The sequence below is a fragment of the Coturnix japonica genome, unplaced genomic scaffold, assembly GCF_054131305.1.
Source record: "Coturnix japonica strain WE unplaced genomic scaffold, WE-NBRP24 Scf192, whole genome shotgun sequence".
Taxonomy (NCBI): domain Eukaryota; kingdom Metazoa; phylum Chordata; class Aves; order Galliformes; family Phasianidae; genus Coturnix; species Coturnix japonica.
Window position 1 is genome coordinate 33712 of NW_028189095.1, and position 13649 is coordinate 47360.

The 13649-nt window shown below is 60.9% G+C and overlaps 2 protein-coding genes across 2 annotated transcripts; both read right to left on the reverse strand.

Moving 5' to 3' along the window:
- Window positions 1-1731: 1731 nt before the first annotated feature.
- Window positions 1732-7122, reverse strand: FKBP11 (FKBP prolyl isomerase 11). Its single transcript, XM_085535834.1, is given in 7 exon segments — window positions 1732-1956; window positions 3808-3852; window positions 3855-3877; window positions 4712-4745; window positions 4825-4912; window positions 6112-6177; window positions 6961-7122. Coding segments are annotated over 7 exon segments (594 nt in total). The 5' UTR covers window positions 7087-7122; the 3' UTR covers window positions 1732-1744.
- Window positions 7123-11092: 3970 nt separating this feature from the next.
- ARF3 (ARF GTPase 3) lies at window positions 11093-13509 on the reverse strand. Its single transcript, XM_085535826.1, has 2 exons — window positions 13261-13509; window positions 11093-11274 (listed from the first exon to the last, which is right to left on the reverse strand). Exons 1-2 carry the CDS (start codon window positions 13492-13494, stop codon window positions 11113-11115), a joined length of 396 nt encoding a protein of 131 aa, XP_085391952.1. The 5' UTR covers window positions 13495-13509; the 3' UTR covers window positions 11093-11112.
- Between the last annotated feature and the right edge of the window lie 140 nt (window positions 13510-13649).

Genomic DNA, 13649 nt, shown 5'->3' on the forward strand with positions numbered 1-13649 from the left:
GCACCCACAACACTATGGGATGGGGAGCTGCTCTGACCCCCAAATAAGGGCACACACACCCCTATAGGGGCACGGGACCCACATATAGGGGCACAGGACCCACATATAGGGGCACACAACACTATGGGATGGGGGATTCTCTGACCCACATATAGGGGCACACAGGACCCACATATAGGGGCACACACAACACTATGGGATGGGGGGATGCTCTGACCCCCAAATAGGGGCACACAGAACCCACATATAGGGGCACAGAGAACACTATGGAATGGGGGGATGCTCTGACCCCCCTATAGGGGCACACAAACCCACATATAGGGGCACACACACACCCATAGGGGCGCACAGGACCCATATATAGGGGCACACAGAACACTATGGGATGGGGGGATGCTCTGACCCACATATAGGGGCACACAGCCCCCTTAGGGATCAGGGGATGCTCTGACCCTCCTATAGGGGCACACAAACCCACATAGGGGCACACAGGACCCACATATAGGGGCACACAGGACCCACATATAGGGGCACACAGAACCCCCATAGGGGCACACATTACACCATGGGCTGGGGTCTGCTCTGCCCCCATAGAACCCTATGGGCTGGGGTCTGCTGTGCCCCACATATAGGGGCACACAAATCCACATATAGGGGCACAGGACCCACATATAGGGGCACACAGAACCCTATGTGCTGTGGTCAGCTGTGCCCCATCCATCACACATCCCATATAACACACATCCCATATCACACATCCCATATAACACACATCCCATATCACACATCCCATATCACACATCCCATATCACACATCCCATATCACATCCCATATATATCACACATTCCATATAACATCCCATATAACACACATCCCATATAACACACATCCCATATAACACACATCCCATATAACACACATCCCATATCACATCCCATATAACACACATCCCATATCACACATCCCATATCACACATCCCATATCACACATCCCATATATCACACATCCCATATCACATCCCATATCACACATCCCATATCACATCCCATATCACATCCCATATCACACATCCCATATCACATCCCCTATATCACATCCCCTATATCACATCCCCTATATCACATCCCATACATCACACATCCCATATATCACACATCCCATATATCACATCCCATATAACATCCCATATATCACATCCCATACATCACACATCCCATATCACATCCCATCACACATCCCATATCACACATCCCATATCACACATCCCATATCACACATCCCATATCACACATCCCATATCACATCCCATATCACACATCCCATATCACATCCCATATATCACACATCCCATATATCACATCCCATATAACATCCCATATATCACATCCCATACATCACACATCCCATATCACATCCCATCACACATCCCATATCACACATCCCATATCACACATCCCATATCACACATCCCATATCACACATCCCATATCACACATCCCATATCACACATCCCATATCACACATCCCATATCACATCCCATATATCACATCCCATATATCACATCCCATATCACACATCCCATACATCCCACATCCCATATATCACACATCCCATACATCACACATCCCATATCACATCCCATATATCACACATCCCATATATCACATCCCCTATATCACATCCCATACATCACACATCCCATATCACACCCCATATCCCATCCCATCCTTCCTTTATCGCTTTATTTCCTCTTGCCCTTGCCCCTCTCCCCCCTGTGTCTCCTCCCGCTCCGCTCCTCGCTCCGTTTCCGGTACAGCCGGATCCCGACGGGCGCCATCAGCGCCGGCAGCAGCGTCAGGCAGAACCACGGCAACAGCCGCTGCAACAGCCGCCAGCTGCCGCCGGGACGGAACAGCGACACCAAGTGGACGTCGAACCGCAGCACAGCGTCACCTGCGGGCGGGGGGAGAATGGGGGGTGGGGGTGATATGGGGGGAATGGGGGGTATGGGGGAATGGGGGGTGATGGGGGGTGATATGGGGGGTGTGATGGGGGATGGGGAGTTATGGGGGGCGATGGGGGGATGGGGGGTGATGAGGGATGGGGGGCAATGGGGGGGGATGGGGGTGGGGGGGGATGGGGGGGAATGGGGGGGAATGGGGGGTGAAGGGTTAATGGGGGGGAATGGGGGGCGATGGGGGAATGGGGGGCGATGGGGGAATGGGGGGCGATAGGGGGTTATGGGGGTGATGGGGGGTATGGGGGGCGATGGGAGTATGGGGGGGAGATGAGGGTATGGGGGGTGATGGGGGGATGGGGGGTGATATGGGAGGCAATGGGGGGGGATGGGGGCGATAGGAGTATGGGGGGGAGATGAGGGTATGGGGGGTGATGAGGGATGGGGGGTAATGGGGGGTAATGGGGGGTTATGGGGGGATAGAGGGTAATGGGGAGAGATTGGGGATAATGAGAGATGGGGGGGGATGGGGGGTGGGGGGCAATGGGGGGTGATGGGGGGTAATGGGGGGTAATGGGGGAGAATGGGGATATGGGGGGATATGGGGGAGATGGAGGGAGATGGGGCTAAAGGGGGGTGATGAGGGATGGGGGGGAATGGGGGGTTATGGGGGGTATGGGGGGTGATGGGGGGAGATGGGGGGTAATGGGGGGTATGGGGGGTGATGGGGGTATGGGGGGTGATGGGGGGTAATGGGGGAGAATGGGGATATGGGGGGATATGGGGGGATATGGAGGGAGATGGGGGCTAAAGGGGGGTGATGAGGGATGGGGGGTGATGGGGTTGATGGGGGGTAATGGGGGTGATGGGGGGTATGGGGGGTAATAGGGTGTATGGGGGGCAATGGGGGGTAATGGGGGGGATAGGGGGTGATGGGGGGGTAAACGGGGGGAGATGGGGGGTATGGGGGTATGGGGGTATGGGGGGGTGGGGGGGATAGTGGGTGATGATGGGGGGTAATGGGAGGGATAGAGGGGGTGGGGGGCAAATGGGTTATGGGGGGATGGGGGGGAATGGGGATATGGGGGGAGATGGGGGCTAATGGGGGAGATGGGTGGAGATGGAGGGGATGGGGGGGATGGAGGGGATGGGGGGTCATGGGGGCATGGGAGGTGATGAGGGATAGGGGGTGATGAGGGATGGGGGTGATGGGAGTTGATGGGGGCGATGGGGGGATGGGGGGTAATAGGGTGTATGGGGGGCAATGGGGGGTAATGGGGGGGATAGGGGGTGATGGGGGGGTAAACGGGGGGAGATGGGGGGTATGGGGGTATGGGGGGGTGGGGGGCAATGGGGGTGATGGGGGATGGGGGGTGATGGGGGGGAATGAGGGGATGGGGGGGGATAGGGGGTAATGCGGGGAGATTGGGGATAATGGGAGATGGGGGGATGGGGGTGATGATGGGGGGTAATGGGGGGCATAGGGGGGTGGGGGGAGATGGGGGGGATGGGGGGTAATGGGGGGGATAGGGTGTATGGGTGGTAATGGGGGGCGGGGGATGGGGGGTGATGGGGGGTATGGGGGAGATGGGGGGTGATTAGGGGCGATAGGGGGCGGGGGTGATGGGAGGGAGATGGCAGGTATGGGGTGATGGGGGGTGATGGGGGGTGGGGGGCAATGGGAGATGGGGGGTAAAGGGGGGGAGGTGAGGGGTGATGGGGAGAGATGGGGGGAGATGGGGGTGATGGGAGGAAATGGGGCGATGGGGGGCATGGGGGGGCGGTGGGGGATGGGGGGTAGTGGGGGCTAAAGGGGGGGAATGGGGGGCGATGGGGGTCACGCTTACCTGGGATGGTGGGGGGAGATCCACGTCTGCCATACGCCAGGTGGGGGGGATGGTGGCTCTGCGCTTCTCCCTGTGGGGCAGAGGGGGGGCGACGGGGTGGGGTTGGGGGATGTGGGGTGAGCGGAGCCCATATGGCCTGGCCCCACATACACCTTAACCCCATATGGGCACATACACCTTAACCCCATATGGGCACATACACCTTAACCCCATATGGGCACACACATCCTGACCCCACACCCTTATCCTGACCCCATATGGGTCCTGTTACCCCACATCCTGACCCTACACACACACCCTGACCCCAAACACGATGACCCCACACACATCCCCACCCCACATATTCCTGATCTCACATGTGTTCTGACCCCACACATCCCAGCCCCACATCCATCCCGATCCCATACACACCCTGACCCCACACATCCCAGCCCACATCCATCCTGATCCCATACACACCCTGACCCCACACATCCCAGCCCCACATCCATCCTGATCCCATACACACCCTGACCCCACACATCCCAGCCCCACATCCATCCTGATCCCATACACACCCTGACCCCACACATCCCAGCCCCACATCCATCCTGATCCCATACACACCCTGACCCCACACATCCCAGCCCCACATCCATCCTGATCCCATACACACCCTGACCCCACACATCCCAGCCCCACATATATCCCAATCCCATACACACCCTGACCCACACATCCTGCCCCATAGACATCCCAACCCCCCCACGCACACATCCCAGCCCCATATACAGCCCAAACCCCCCCCCATGTCCCAGCCCCATAGACATCCCAAACCCCACACACGTGTCCCAGCCCCATACATGTCCCCAAACCCCCCACCCTATATCCCAGCCCCACACATTGACCCCACTGAGCTCCTTACCCCACACACATGTCCAGCAGACTCTGCTCCAGCCCTGTGTGACACCATAGGGGTGAATGGGGTGGATGGATCCCAACCCCCCCCATAAGCCCCCGCCCCATAGCGGCACCCACCGGGGATCACCTGCCTCTTGCCCAGCTCCACCTGCAGGGGGTCTCGGCTCAGAGACGTGTCGAAGACCCGGCCGTCCTCCAGGCTGCCCTATAGGGCACAATGCTATGGGGCACAGCGCTATGGGGCACAGCGCTATGGGGCACAACGCTATGGGGCACAGCGCTATGGGGCACAGCGCTATGGGGCACAGTGCTATGGGGCACAGCGCTATGGGGCACGGTGCTATGGGGCACAATGCTATGGAGCACAGCGCTATGGGGCACAGTGCTATGGAGCACAGCGCTATGGGGCACAGCGCTATGGGGCACAGCGCTATGGGGCACAATGCTATGGAGCACAGCGCTATGGGGCACAGCGCTATGGGGCACAGCGCTATGGGGCACAGCGCTATGGGGCAGACCCACATGGGGCCGCCCCTGTTTTGCTGCCTGTGCCCAGCCCCATTGCTGGACCCTATGCCATCCCCATATTGGATGTGTGCCCCTATTTGGGGGTCAGAGCATCCCCCCATCCCATAGTGTTCTGTGTGCCCCTATATGTGGGTTCTGTGCCCCTATAGGGGTCCCCAATATATACAGTGCCCCTATAGGGGACCCAGTGCCATCCCCATTGCAAATCCAGGGCCTCCCTTGTGCCATCCCTGTGCCAGCCCCATATTGGCCCCATAGCCAGCCCCATATTGGCCCCATAGCCAGCCCCATGCTGGCCCCATAGCCATCCCCATGCTGGCCCCATAGCCATCCCCATACTGGCCCCATAGCCATCCCCATACTGGCCCCATAGCCATCCCCATATTGCCCCCATAGCCAGCCCCATATTGGCCCCATAGCCAGCCCCATACTGGCCCCATAGCCAGCCCATATTGGCCCCATAGCCATCCCAATATTGCCCCCATAGCCATCCCCATATTGCCCCCATAGCCATCCCCATATTGCCCCCATAGCCATCCCCATATTGCCCCCATAGCCATCCCCATATTGCCCCCATAGCCATCCCCATATTGGCCCCATAGCCAGCCCCATACTGGCCCCATAGCCATCCCCATGCTGGCCCCATAGCCATCCCCATATTGGCCCCATAGCCATCCCCATATTGGCCCCCAGTGCCCCCCATGTGCCACCCCATATTGCCCCATAGCCATCCATTACCACCCCCACACCGCCCATACTGTTCCCAGTGCCCCCCCGTGCAGCTCCTTATTCCCGCCCCATCCCATTCCCCGCCCCACACCCGCCCCATAACCGCCCCCCCCTCAATGCTGACGTGTTCCTCCGCCCCACACTCACAGTGTAGTGGATTTGCACCGTGTCCCCCAATGCCGAGCGCTCCACGCAGCCCTCGGGGGCGGCAACCTGTAATGGGGGGGGGGGGGGTCACAGGTGGGGACCCCCCCCCAAATCCCAGTGACACCGGGACCCCCCCGTTCCATCCTTAAAGTGCGCCCAGCCCCGGAACCACCGATACCCCCCTGTGCCCCCCAGCCCCAATAGACACACGACCCCCCCCCCTGCGCCCGACCCAGCCCCAAAAGACCCACGACCCCCCCTGTAACCCCCAGCCCCATAGAACCGCGACCCCCCTGTGCCCCCCAGCCCCATAGAACCACGACCCCCCCCAGCCCAATAGAACCACCCCCCCCCGGTGCCCCCCCATCCCAATAGATCCACGACCCCCCTGTGCCCCCCCCACCCCAATAGAACTACGACCCCCCTGTGCCCCCCAGCCCCATAGAACCACCCCCCCCCGCACCCCCCAGCCCAACAGAACCACCCCCCCCCCCCGTGCCCCCCAGCCCAATAGATCCACGACCCCCCTGTGCCCCCCCCACCCCAATAGAACCACCCCCCGGTGCCCCCCAGCCCCATAGAACCGCGACCCCCCCCCGTGCCCCCCCACCCCAATAGACCCATGACCCCCCCTGTGCCCCCCCAGCCCCATAGACCCACGACCCCCCCGTGCCCCCCCAGCCCCATAGACCCACGACCCCCCGGTGCTCCCGGTGCCCCCCTGTTCACACGGGACCCCCGCCGCCCCCCATTCATTCCCTGCCCCCCCCTTTCCCGGTACCGACGAACCCCCCCGTTGCCCCCCGGTCCAGCCGGGACCCCCCCCCGGTTCCGGTTCCCGTTACTCACGATGGTCTCCACTTTGACCCCCCCCTTCGTTTCACTTTCACTCCCGGTACCGGCGGCTCGAACCGAACCGGGTCGGGGGGGCAACAACAACGCGATGAACAGCAACGAAACGACCGGGCACGGCATGGCCGGGACGAACGGGACCGGGACCGGAACCGCCCCATAGAACCGAACACACCCCGCCCATAGAACCGCCCCCCGCCCCATAGCACCGCCCCCCCCCCGGGTTATCCCCCCGCCCCCCGGGACCGGGGATCCCCCCCCCCCCGGTGTCCCGGTGCCGCTCGGTTCGGTACCGACAGGCGGCAGCAGAGACCGGTTAAAGCCCCAAATCCGGACCGACCCCCCCCACAGCTCCGGGGAGCCCCATATGGCCACTATAGGTCCCTATAGGTCCATATAGGATCCCATAGGTTCCGTCCAGCACCCCATAGAACACACTTAGAAGCCCTACAGCACCCATAGATCCCATTCAGCGCCACTATAGCACCTATATGGCACCCCTATAGCACCCCATAGCACCCCTATAGCACCTATATGGCACCCCTATAGCACCCCATCAACCCCATATAGCACCCCATAGCACCCCTATAGCACCCCATAGCACCCCATAGCACCCCATCAACCCCATACAGCAACCCTATGGCACCCCTACAGGCTCCTATAGCATCCCTATGGACCCTATGGATCTATAGGGGGCCCATAGGGATGCCATAGGAGCCTATAAGGATGCTATAGGGGATCTATAGGGGGCCCATAGGGATGCTATAGGGAGCCTATAAGGATGCTATAGGGGTGCTGTAGGGGATCTATGGGGTGCTGGGGGGGTCCATAGGGATGCTATAGGAGCCTGTAGGGGTGCCATAGGGTTGCTGTATGGGGTTGATGGGGTGCTATGGGGTGCTATGGGGTGCTATAGGGGTGCTATGGGTGCTATAGGGGTGCCATATGGTTGCTGTATGGGGTTGATGGGGTGCTATAGGGGTGCTATGGGGTGCCATAGGGGTGCTGTATGGGGTTGATGGGGTGCTATAGGGGTGCTATAGGGGTGCCATAGGGGTGCTGTATGGGGTTGATGGGGTGCTATGGGGTGCTATGGGGTGCTATGGGGTGCTGTATGGGGTTGATGGGGTGCTATAGGGGTGCTATGGGGGTCTATGGGGTGCTGTGTAGGTCCATAGCAGCTATAGGGCGCTGCTGAGCCCCATGGGGGGGATTTGGGGTTGGGGGGGGGTAGCTGTGGGGCTCAGCCCCACACATCACATCCATCCCGTCCCCACGCCCCGAGCGGGATTAACGCTAATGGGATTTATGGGATTTCCCGTGACAGCCCAGATTGCCTCAAAGGCGGCCATGGGAAATGGGACCCCCCCCTAAATCCCCCCCCCCCAGCCCCTTTAAGCCCTTTCTAATTAAACCCCCCCCAAGAGCCGTCCATCACATCCCACCCCATAGTGTGGGGGGGTGGAGAATCCCACCCTATAGAATCCCACCCCATAAAGGGGGGGGGGGGGTCACAATCCCACCCTATAGAATCCCACCCTATAGAATCCCACCCCATAGAGGGGGGGTGTTCAGAATCCCACCCCATAGGATCCCACCCCATAGAATCCCACCCTATAGGATCCCACCCTATAGGATCCCACCCCAATAGAGGAGGGGGGGTTCAGAATCCCACCCTATAGAATCCCACCCCATAGTGGACGGGGGGGGGGTGTCCAGAATCCCACCCCACAGAATCCCACCCTATAGGATCACACCCCATAGAGGGGGGGGGGGGGTTCAGAATCCCACCCTATAGGATCCTACCCCATAAAGGGGGGGGGGGGGTCACAATCCCACCCTATAGGATCCCACCCCATAAAGGGGGGGGGGTGTTCAGAATCCCACCCTATAGAATCCCACCCCATAGAATCCCACCCTATAGGATCCCACCCCATAGCAGGGGGGGGGGGGGGGGTGGAGAATCCCACCCTATGGGATCCCACCCCATAGAATCCCACCCTATAGGATCCCACCCCATAAAGGGGGGGGGTTCAGAATCCCACCCTATAGGATCCCACCCCATAGAGGGGGGGGTTCAGAATCCCACCCTATAGAATCTCACCCCCATAGAATCCCATCCTATAGGATCCCACCCCATAGAGGGGGGGGGGTTCAGAATCCCACCCTATAGAATCCCACCCTATAGGATCCCACCCCATAAAGGGGGGGGGGGTCAGAATCCTACCCCATAGAATCCCACCCTACAGACTAGGGAGGGGTGGGGGGGGGGTCACAAAGAAGATCCGTGGGGCAGCACTACATAAAACATGTTTAATATCCAATATGGGGGGGGGGAAGGAACTGGGGGGGGGGGGGTCACCGTTGTGGGGTGAGGGGGGGGGGTCACACACATGGCCCCCTCCCCCCCCCCCACAATGGGGCAGAGCCGCAGCGACACGTCACACCAAGCACAGAATGGGGCATAAATATAGGGCTGGGGGGGGGATGGGGGCAATGGGGGGGGGGGGGCTTCTTTGTGGGGTGTACAATCACTTTGATAATTGGGGGGGGGGTCCTTAGAGGGGGAGGGGGTCTGTGACCCTCCCTGTTCCAAGGGGGGGGGGTCCTGGCCTCAAAGTGATGGGGGGGGGGGGAGCAGGGATGGCCCCATTGCCCCCCACCCCCCCCATATTTGGTCCATGGGATGAGGGGGGGGGGGGGATGTGGGACCCCCAGGGTGAGGGAAGGGGCTGGGGGGGGGGGGTCACACAAGGCTGAGAGTCAATGTTATATATTAAAGGGGGGGGTGGTCCCAATGCCCCCCCCCCCCCCCACTGCCCCACATTTGGTCCATGGGATGGGGTACAGGGACACACGGGGTGGGGGGGGTACAGATATGCCCCCCCCCCCTCAGGCAGCACCAACACAGCCCCCCCCCCACTAAACCCACCCCCCAAATAACATTATATATAGATATAGATCCACGCACGCACACACAAAACCCAACAAGGGGGGGGGAACCAAGAAACGCCCCCCCCCAAATTAAAAGGCAAAGATAAACCCCCCCCCCATAATAAACCCCCCACAGCTGGGTCAAAGAAAGCACAAACCCCAATAGGGGGGGGACAGCAAAACAAATGGGGGGGGGATTAGGGTCTTAAAGGGGGGGGGGGTTTGAATTGGGGGGGGGGTTGAGTTTGGGGGGGGGGTTTGGATTTGGGGGGGGGGGGGTTGAATTGGGGGGGGTGTTTGAATTGAGGGGGGTCTGAATGGGGGGGGTCCTTGAATTGGGGGGGGTGTTGAATTGGGGGGGGTTGTTTGAATTGAGGGGGGGGTGTTTGAATTGGGGGGGGGTCCTTGAGTTGGGGGGGGGTTGTTTGAATTGGGGGGGTCCTTGAATTGGGGGGGGTCTGAATGGGGGGTCTGAATGGGGGGGGGGGTTTGAATTGGGGGGGGGGTTGAATTGGGGGGGTTGTTTGGTTTGGGGGATGGGGGTGTTTGAATTGGGGATTGGGGAGGGTCTGAATGGGGGGGGGGGGTTGAATTGGGGGGGGTTGTTTGAATTGGGGGGGGTCCTTGAATTGGGGGGGGTTGAATTGGGGGGTCTGAATGGGGGGGGGGTTTGAATTGGGGGGGGGTTGAATTGGGGGGGTTGTTTGGTTTGGGGGATGGGGGTGTTTGAATTGGGGAGGGTCTGAATGGGGGGGGGGTTTGAATTGGGGGGGGGTTGTTTGAATTGGGGGGGGTCCTTGAATTGGGGGGGGTTGAATTGGGGGGGGTGTTTGAAGGGGGGGGTCCTTGAATTGGGGGGTGTCTGAATGGGGGGGGGGGTTGAATTGGGGGGGGGTCCTTGAACTGGGGGGGGTCTGAATGGGGGGGGGGGTTGTTTGAATTGGGGAGGGGTCTTGAATTGAGGGGGGGGTCCTTGAATTGGGGGGGGGTCCTTGAGTTGGGGGGGGGGTTGTTTGAATTGGGGGGGGGGTCCTTGAACTGGGGGGTGGTCTCAATAGGGGGGGGTTGAATTGGGGGGGGGTCCTTGAGTTGGGGGGGGTGTTTGAATTGGGGGGATTCCTTGAATTGGGGGGGGTCCTTGAACTGGGGGGGGGTCTCAATAGGGGTGGGGTTGAATTTGGGGGGGGTCCTTGAATTGGGGGGGGGTCCCAGCGCTCACTTCTTGTTCTTGAGCTGGTTGGCCAACCAGTCCAGCCCCTCGTACAACCCGTCACCGCTGGTGGCGCAGGTCGCCTGGATGTACCAGTTACGGTGACGCAGCGAGTGCAGCCCCAGCTTGTCCGTGATCTCGGCCGCGTTCATCGCGTTGGGGAGGTCCTGGAATGGGGGGGATATAGGGGGTGAATGGGGGGGGACGTGGGTGAATGGAGGGGGGGATGGGGGTGAATGGGGGGGGATATAGGGGGTGAATGGGGGGGATGTGGGGGTGAATGGGGGGGGATGTGGGGGTGAATGGGGGGGGATGGGGGGGGGGCTGGGGGAGACTTATGTGGGGCTGGGAACTGGTTGTGGGGCTGATGTGGGGGTGGTTGGGGGGCTCTGATGTAGGGGTTGGCACAAGGAGTGGGGCTGGTTGGGGGCTGATGTGGGGGTGGGGAGGGTGTTGGGGAGGGGGGGTGGTGGAGGGGTTGGATGGAGGGGTTGGGGGGGTGAGGGGGTGGGAGGGGCTGGGGGAGGCTGATGTGGGTCTGGGAGCTGGTTGGGGGGCTCTGGGATCATGGTTGGCACAAGGAGTCGGGATGATGTAGGGGTGGTTATGGGGCTGATGGGGGGATAGATAGGGGGTTGATGTGGGGCTGGTTGTAGGGGATGATGTAGGGGTAGTTGTGGGACTGATGTGGGGTGGGCACTGGTTGGGGGGCTCATGTGAGGGTGGTTGGGGGGCTGATGTGGTGGTTGTTGGGAGGCTGAGGTGGGAGGTATGGGGGAGGTTGATGTGGGGTTGGGGAGGGGGTGGGTGTGGGGTTGGGGGTGATGTGGGGATGGGGGGGGTAAGGGGGTGGGAGGGGATGGGGGGGGATGTGGGGCTGGGAGCTGGTTGGGGGGCTCTGGGGTCAGGGTTGGCACAAGGAGTGGGGATGATGTGGGGGTAGTTGGGGGCTGAGGTGGGGGTGGTTGTGGGGCTGAGGTTGGGGGGGGTATGGGGGAGGTTGATGTGGGGCTGGGAGCTGGTTGGGGGGCTCTGATGTGGGGGTTGGCACAAGGAGTGGGGATGATGTGGTGGTAGTTGGGGGGCTGATGTGGGGGTGGATGGGGAGCTGAGGTTGGGGGGTATGGGAAGGTTGATGTGGGGTTGGGAGCTGGTTGGGGGGCTCTGGGGTCAGGGTTGGCACAAGGAGTGGGTATAATGTGGGGGTAGTTGGGGGGCTGATGTGGGGCTGGTTGGAGGGCTGACGGGGGGTGGGTATGGGGGAGGTTAATGTGGGGCTGAGAGCTGGTTGGGGGGCTGATGTGAGGTTAAGGAGGAGGTGGGTGTGGGGTTGGGGGTGATGTGGGGCTGGGAGATGGTCGGGGGGCTCTGGGGTCAGGGTTGGCACAAGGAGTGGGGATAATGTGGGGGTAGTTGGGGGGCTGATGTGGGGGTGGTTATGGGGCTGATATGGCAGTGGATGGGGGGCTGATGTAGGGGTAGTTGTGGGGCTGATGTGGGAGTGGGAGGGGCTGGATGGGGGGATGAGGTGGGAGTGGGAATCAGGAGTGGGGCTGAGGTGGGGGGGGAATGGGAGGCTGATGTGGGGCTGGTTGTGGGGCTGATGTGGGGGTGGGCATCAGGATTGGTGCTGATGGAGCTATGGGCATTGGTTAGGGGGCTGATGTGGGGATGGGAACTGGTTGTGGGGCTTATATGGGGTTAGGATAAGGAGTGGGGCTGATGTGGGGGGTGGGCACCAGGAGTGGGGCTGAAGTGGGGATAGGAACTGGTTGTGGGGCTGACCCCATCCCTGATGGCACCAGGACAGGCACAGCTCTATGGGACCTCAACCCCATAGCCACAGGGATGGGCACAGCCCCATAGGGTCTGCAGCCCCATAGCCATAGGGATGCGCACAGCCTATGGGGTCAGCAGCCCCATAGCCATAGGGATGGGCACAGCCCCTATAGGGTCTGCAGCCCCATAGCCATAGGGATGGGCACAGCCCCATAGCCATAGGGATGCCCACAGCCCCATAGGGTCTGCAGCCCCACAGCCATAGGGATGGGCACAGCCCCATAGCCATAGTGATGCCCACAGCCCCACAGCCATAGGGATGCTCACAGCCCCATAGGGTCAGCAGCCCCACAGCCATAGGGCTGAGCCCCCACCTGTTTGTTAGCAAACACCAGCAGCACGGCGTCCCGCAGCTCGTCCTCCGCCAACATCCTCATCAGCTCCTCCCTGGCCTCGTTCACTCGCTCCCGGTCGTTACTGTCCACCACGAAGATCAGCCCTGGGGGGTCGGGGGGGGGGATGTAAAGGGGGACACGGGGGGGGCAGAGCGTCCATAAATCCTCATGTCCCCATGGCGTTATGGTCCTGTGTCTTGTGTCCCCATACATCCCTATGGCCCCATAGCCCTAAGTCCCCATATAACCTCACACCCCCATAACCCCACACCCGTGTCCCTGTATCTTCATGGCCCCCCCAACCACACATCCCTGTTTCCCCACGTCCCCATATACCCACAACTCTGTGCCCCCATATCCCCCCATCC